Genomic DNA, 7,376 nt, shown 5'->3' with positions numbered 1-7,376 from the left:
GTCAGAGACAGACAAATACTATAGGATTCCACTTATATGCGGAATCTAAAGAACAAAATAAATGAAAAACAGACTCAGACGTGGAGGACAGACTGGTGGTTGCCAGAACGGGGCAGGGTTGAGGGATTGGGTGAAAAGGTGAAGGGATTAAGAAGTACACAGATCAGTAGTTACAAAATATTCATGGAGATGTAACGTGGAGCTTAAAAAATATAGTCAACGTTGTAACAACTACGGATGCTGCCCAGGGGGGTGCGGGGAACACCAGGGGAGCTCCTGGTGGAGCGCATGGCTGTCTGACCACCGTGCTGTACATCTGAAACTAATACAAGATAATATTGAATGCAAACAGTATTAAAAAATAAAGATATTCTAAAAAAAGAATCTGCATCTGCACTATTGGAGTTTTCCTTTTTCATATACGAAGCCCGACTGGAGTCATAGAACTCGTTTCCATTCTGTAGGAGAAAACACCAAGGAGCTGGTCTCGGACACATCCAGCTTGGAATCCTGGCTCCATCACTGTGTGAACCTGATGCATTACTTAACGTTTCTGAGCCTGTTTCCTCAGTGAGACAAGACAGATAATACTAACTACTGAAACTGGAACAGTGAGTCCAGTTTCACTATTTACTTAATAGTGTCAAAGGGAGATAGTTATAATAACTATCTTGGTTATTTAGAAACAGTAGCTATTGTGACAGTGGCTCATGCGCTGAACAGCATGGGAGAGTCGTAAGAGCCGAGTACTGGGCAAGGCACAGAGAATACAGCCAACCTCAGGGAACCCTCGTCTTCGCGGAGACTAGTCTTCTCCGTTGTCGGTATCAGGCCGAGTGGAGCTGGTGGGAACGGACTGGAGCTCGTTTCAAGAGCGTGGTTACCCCCTTGGCTTCCTCACGTTTCCTGACAGAGCGCTCCAATGGATCGTACAACCCCCGCCTCTCACCTGGTAACGTCCAAGCTGAGTGCAGGTGCGGCCAGCCTCCTGACTGGGGACGTCCTAAGGGCGGGAGAGGACCGTGCAGCTGTCCGTGGGACAGCAGGTCCTGTCTTGGTGAGGAGAGGTGGTTCTTGGTGCTGCTGTTGTAGTTGCTGTTTTCTAACTATCTTGTCCCTTTGTGATTAAGGTAATAATGTTACACCATGCTGACATCCTGCTTTGGAAAATGTGGAGATATTTTCAACAGCTGTATTATTTTTATACACCTGTTGGCTCGGTAGGGCAATAGAGCCAAAGCCATTTCTTCTCACTGAAAATTAGAACACAGCTCAATCAGCCATGTTTTTATTCTTCCACAGTAGAAAGGTAAGTGTGCAAAGAACTGGCAAGCGTGTGCCTCTGGCAAGTAAGAGAAGCAGGGATTTAAGTGCACAGTTTCCAGAAGGAAGCTTCACTCATTGCATTGTAACAGATTGAAATTGTATGAAATTTTATTTAGTGAAGATGTGTCTTACATTACTGGGTAAGTATGGGGCTAAATATTATGTATATAAATTTTGAGTAAATTAAACTTTTAAGTACACGAAGAACAATTTGATACTTAAAGTCGTGCTATTGTTTTTAATAAAGAAAACCATATCCCTTATTTTCTTTTATGTAAATTCAGAATTACATATATATTAACATATTTGAGATTCAGAATTATAAATCTAAAAACACTCAATAAGAAAAAAACAACTCACATATTATATGTGTTTTTCCCTGAATGGTGTTACTGTGCTTTTTTACTTTTTAAGTATCTTTATGCCTTTATGTATTTTCCAGGGTCATATTCCAACAACAGTAAGCACGCATACTTTTTATTATGATGAAAAGATTGTAAAAATAAAAAATAGACAGATACATGACACACTTATTTTTATAAATTATTTTATAATTTTAATTAATTTTATATTAATATTTTCAAAAAAATGCGGACCCTCAAGTAGACTCAGAAACAGGCTGGGAATCATCTGATCTAGTTTCCCAAACTTTACTCATTTGTACAATTTCATGCTTTTTTTTGGCTAAATCTGTGTATGACCTTTATCATGTATATTTTAAATCCTATCTTTTACTTCAAAAGATTAATTGAAAATGAAAATTTATATCCCCATTCCACCTCAAAAATAATCATAATTTTCAAGGAGGAAAGAAAAACATATATATAATTCACATAATACTAAATTCCAGCCAAATATCATTGCTTATTAAAAGGTTCTGATCCTGAGATTTGTTTACTTTACTTTTTCTAAAAGGAAGACTACCAGGAGTTTGCAGGGGTTAAATAGAACCTAGCACCAAACTTAGAGTTTCTCTGTGTAATAGTTGAAAATGCTGAGGTAGAATTGGGACAGGAATTACAGGAAGACAGTGTGAATCTTTATGAATCCTGATGCCCTGGCTACTCACAAACATTTCCTGTGCTATGATGTCTCCCAGGCTTTGAAGACTGCTGGGCTCAGCCAGCTCGGGCCAACGAGTGAGGACGAGGGCTTCTCAAAGGCTCCAGAGCCGCGGAGCCCACCACTCTGTTCACGATGCCTCCCAGGGAGCACCGAGGGGACCGTACATCCCAGTCCATACCAGCCCAACTTCACACTCTTATCCCAGCACGACCATTATCACACTCCCTTTGACACGCCCATGTGTCCTGACTTTGGACAATCCAGCGTAAGAGTCAGCAGAGTGAGGGTGGCCTGTCCATCATTTTCTGAGCAGCTACTCTGCGCCTGGCTCCGGGGTAATGACTGGAATGCCAAGGTGAGTGAGATGGTTCCCAGCCCCCAAGAACTCGGGAATGGAGGACCAGGGCAAGGAGGACAAGGGAGCCACTTAATGACAATACCAAATGATGAGAGTCACACATAGGTTTATGCCGTACGCTGTTGGGATCTCAGGGCAGGAGGACAGGTGAACCAAAGGAACACAGCAGCTTCCTCAGTGCAGAGGGCAAGCAAACCAGCTACTCAGTGATGTAAGAACAACAAATTAGCTCCGCAGAGGCAGGCTGGTCTTTCCCATTTAAAACAATGTATTACCTTGCATTTCTACCTGTTCAGGGAACAGGGGTGAAAAGGATGAAAGTGAAAGAGTTTCTGGCTTCTGTTTCTTCAGTGGTTAGAAGAAAACCTGCCCTGCCTGGTGAATCTTGTAATACGTAGAGATAGATAAAAATGTTTGCAGGGGAAGAATATGCTCTACAATTTACTAGTTTTAAACTTAAATTGGATCATATGACTTGGTTGCTTAAAACCCTTCTCGGATGGATCATTGTTCTCAGAGTAAAAGGCACGCTCCGTCTGGCAGCCCGGGAGCTCTGCCCTTGGTCCACAGCCCCCTCTCCTGCCGCCCTCACTCTAGCTCCCGGAGCTCAGGCCCAGGCTGGGCCCGGGCCGCCTGCAGCTCGGCTGTCCCCTCTGCCTGGAGCGCTCTTCCTCCGGAGCTTTCCAAGTCTGACCTGTGTAAAGGGAGAGCCCGCCCAAGACTCACAGCAGCCCAGAGGGAAGCAAGCCAAGCCAAGAGGTCAGGAGAGGGGGTTCCTGCTGCTGTCACAGAGCGACCAGGTTATGGGGCTGCTTGATAAGAGAGACTCTACTTGCTTCATCCCAGCTGTGCCCTGGTGCCTCGAACAGGCCAGGCATGCTGGGTGCTGGCCTCTGCCCCACAAAACCACATCTGTGACCTCTGAGGGTTCCCCTGATAAACTCCAAGTACCACACCACAACACACCTCTCCAACTGCAGTACGCACAGGGCTGATTCTGTGCAGAAGGGATAAAAACAGAGTATCCAGTACCTTTTTCCTGGAACATCAAGGTAATTACCACATTTAGAAAAGCCAAGAACTTTAGTAAGAACTCTCACAAACAAGGTATCAAAGGAGAGCAGGGAAGGGAAGAAGGGTCCCAGGAAAAAGAGTCCAGTTTTTGAAGTTTCATTGGGTGGGGGCTGAGGAAGGTGGACCCGCAGCGAGGGTGGTCTCTCTTTCTGACCCCCAGGGGGCTCCAGGCTGTCCTCCAAGCTCAGAAGAGATTTTGGTAAGATGCTCCTGAAAGCCACACCCTCCTGATGGGAATCCTGTGCGGGATCACCCATCGTGTGCTGGGCCGAGCCCTCTCAGCTGCGCGCACAGCGTGGGGTTCTGGCACTGCTCTCACCTGCAGCTGTCGGAGTGCCGCCTCTGGCTCACTGCCCTCAGCAGTGACCCACTGGCCTCCTTGGTGCCATCAGGGTCAGTGTTTAAATTGCAGGCAGTGCAGCCCTGCTGGTGTGACTCAGTGGGTTGGGTGTGCTGGGACCGTCCCACCTGGGTTCAGGGACTGTAGCCTCGCCGACAGGTGAGAGGGCCCTAAGACTGGAGCTGAGCAGGGAGGCCTTGGGAAAATAGGCCACTGAGGAGACACAACCTGTCCTCTGGCAGGGGCACAGCCCCTGCCTCCCTCACATCACCCTGCTTGGCTCCAGAGGATGGCTGGTTAGTCGATGGTGGGTAAGACCTCATGATGGCGGGGGCAACCTAAGACAGGCACAGTTGCACAGAGGCCACCAGGGAAGGACTTGGGGGACACGGAGAAGGGGCAAAAGACCCTCACCCCTCGGCTTTGTCATGGCCGGAGTCCTCATTCTACCTGAAAGAAGTCTCCTTATCTCTTGGCTGCTCTGCCCCCGCCCTGACCGAGTCAGTGAAACAATACTGAAGGCAGGTACAGCCCTAAACTGGATCGGGCGGTTCCCGGGGACAATTAGGCCTGGAAAAGGGATGCATTAAATCCTATGAAACTTACTTTGCTCAGAATGCCCTTGAGTGGATGAGTACTGGTGTGTGGGGTTGAGCCCAGACTGTAGTCCCTTTCCCCGGTTTCAGGGCTGAATGGGCACCACCCCAACCTAAGGCAGATCTCTTGTGCTCCTACAGTTGTTCTCTATGATCTCTATTTGTTTTCTGTAAACATAGCCTTTTGACATTGACTGATGAGCTCTGCATCCATGCTGTATGCCCCCGTATATGGTCCTCAGCAAAAGCCACTTCAAGAGAAGGGCTCGGAGCTTGCTCCGCTAGAGGGAATCGCCACCCCTTTCCCTGGCAGACCAAGACAAGCGTCTGGGACGACTTATTTTATTTCCACATCCGTGAGGACCCGGAGCGTACTCTGCGGAACAACAGTCCACCCTCCTTCTCAGGGAGTCACCGCTGGAAGCCACAGCGTGCCTGGTTCGATTGGTGGCCAGATCACATGCCTGACTAGGCCGCTGGTCCGGCTCCAAGATCCTCAAGGTTTTTAAATGCGTGGTCCTCGGCCGTCCAGGATGTTTAAAGGTGTTACTCTCGCCCCTCTCTGATGGCGCTTCTCCCTGGACGGCCTGCAGCACAGGCACTTCAAAAAAAACTTGAAGACCCTCCTGGCCATGCCCTGTCGGCCTTGGCTGGGGCCAGAGGGAGAGCCTGTGGCTCGCCCGTCCAGCTCTTCGGCTGGGAGGCCGGAGCTGCTGCTGCTGCTGCTGGCGAGGGCGCCCCCAGGGATGCACTGGAGGCCTAGGCTGGGGGTGGCGGTCCTGGTGTCTGGGCCCGGTTCCGAACTTCTGGATTTCAGGCTGGGCGTGGGCGCGGGCATGTCTTCCTCCACAGTGCAGGTGCAACCGGAGGAGCTGGACTGTGCGCTGGGCGGAGGGGCGGGCACGGTCTCTTCCTCAGTGGAGCTGGAAGCGGAGGGGCTGGAAGCGGAGGGGCTGGAAGCTGACGAGCTGGGCTGCGGCCTGGGCGGAGGGGCGCGCACCGTGTCTTCCCGGGTGGAGGCGGGGGCGGAGGAGCTGGGCTGCGGCCTGGGCGGAGGGGCGCGCACGGTCTCTTCCCGGGTGGAGGCGGGGGCGGAGGAGCTGGGCTGCGGCCTGGGCGGAGGGGCGCCCACGGTCTCTTCCAGGCTGCCCGGGGGTCCGAGGGAACCGGATTCCAGGCTGGGCGGGGCGGCACACAGCCTCACCTCGAAGATGGCGCGAGGGCCTTTCTTCCTGGCTCCCAGCCCGCCCGGGGAAGGGGCGGCGCCGTCTTCGAGGCTGGGTGTCGCCGCCGTGGCTGAGGGCCCCGCAGCCTCGAGGTCTGGGCCCGAGGAGGCGCCGCTGCTGTCGGGGGCAGGGGCCGGGCCGGGCCTCACCCTCACGGTGCGGCCCGGCATCCTGGCGGTCTGGGCCCTCAGGATGAGGTAGGTAGCCATTACACGATCGTATTTCTTAAGGGCTACGGAGTCCTCCAGTTCGCGCCTCGTGAACCCCAGGTCCCTCATGATTTTAACTAGTTGGGGGTCGATTTCAGCCCAGGGCGGCTCACGGTAGGGGCTCATGGGCCCCCCCTGCCCCTTGTTCACCCAGGGGTCCCTCATTACGTGCTCGAGGTTGGGCCTGAGGTGGGGGTCGACGGTCAGGAGCTTTCTCAGGAGGGCCCGGACTTCCTCCGAGGTGAACTCCGGGAGCTGCAGCGGCTTCGTCCCCACCTCCTTGACCGCCTTGACCATATCTGCAGCGGTGTCCCCCTGGAAGGGCGCCTTCCCCGTCACCATCTCATGGAGGATGACCCCCAGGCTCCAGACGTCCGCCTTGGGGCCGTCGTAGATCTGGCGCCGCAGCACCTCCGGGGCCATGTACGACAAGGTGCCGCAGAAGGTGGAGAGCCGGTAGTCCCGGAAGTTGCGGCTGAAGCCGAAGTCCGCCACCTTGATGTTGAGGTGGCGGTCGAGGAGCATGTTCTGCGGCTTCAGGTCGCGGTGCGCTATGCCCTTGCCGTGGCAGTAGTGGAGGGCCGAGACCATCTGGCGGAACATGGCCCGGGCTTCGTCCTCGCTGAGGCGGCCGCAGTCCTCCAGGTGCCGGAACAGGTCCCCTCCGCTGACAAACTCCATGAAGAGAGTCTCTTTGTCCCGGGTGGTCAGTACCTGGAAGAGCTGCGTGATGTTCGGGTGATGCAGGCTCTTCAGGGACTGGACCTCTTCAAATTGGGTGTCCGTGCCCCACCGGCTGATCGTTTTGACGGCCACGTCGGTCCCTGTGAGCCAGTGCCGGGCCAGCTTCACCTCGGCGAAGGCTCCCTTGCCGATTGACTTCAGGGGTAGATAGTCGCCGAGGTAGTGTTTCTTGTTGCCCAAGGTGGGTAAAAAGTCACGAGACATGGCGGCCTCCAAATAAAATAAAATAAAATAAAATAAAATAAAATAAAATAATTTAAGAAATGAAAAATAAAATCAAAATTAAAATAACAAAATACAACCCAAAATAGAAAATACAAATAAAAAACTCTGTAAATAAAAATACACAAAAGAATGTATAAACAAATTATAAAATAAATATATATTTAAAAAATAGAAATAGGAAAGAAATATAAATAAATATAAAAAAATATGTAT

General features: G+C 51.3%; 1 protein-coding gene across 1 annotated transcript; it reads right to left on the bottom strand.

Annotated features, from left to right (window-relative positions):
• Positions 1-3,337: 3,337 nt before the first annotated feature.
• LOC129066333 (sperm motility kinase 4A-like) lies at positions 3,338-7,142 on the bottom strand. The gene is made up of 2 exons (XM_054567866.1): positions 5,440-7,142; positions 3,338-3,443 (listed from the first exon to the last, which is right to left on the bottom strand). The coding sequence occupies exons 1-2, from the start codon at positions 7,140-7,142 to the stop codon at positions 3,338-3,340; spliced, it is 1,809 nt and encodes a 602-aa protein (XP_054423841.1).
• Between the last annotated feature and the right edge of the window lie 234 nt (positions 7,143-7,376).

This window comes from Pteronotus mesoamericanus, unplaced genomic scaffold, assembly GCF_021234165.1.
Source record: "Pteronotus mesoamericanus isolate MK-2021 breed Mesoamerican mustached bat unplaced genomic scaffold, CSHL_Meso_final contig_2, whole genome shotgun sequence".
NCBI classification, from domain to species: Eukaryota; Metazoa; Chordata; class Mammalia; order Chiroptera; family Mormoopidae; genus Pteronotus; species Pteronotus mesoamericanus.
Note: the sequence above shows the minus strand (reverse complement) of the source record. Positions and strands in the feature narration are given on the sequence as shown.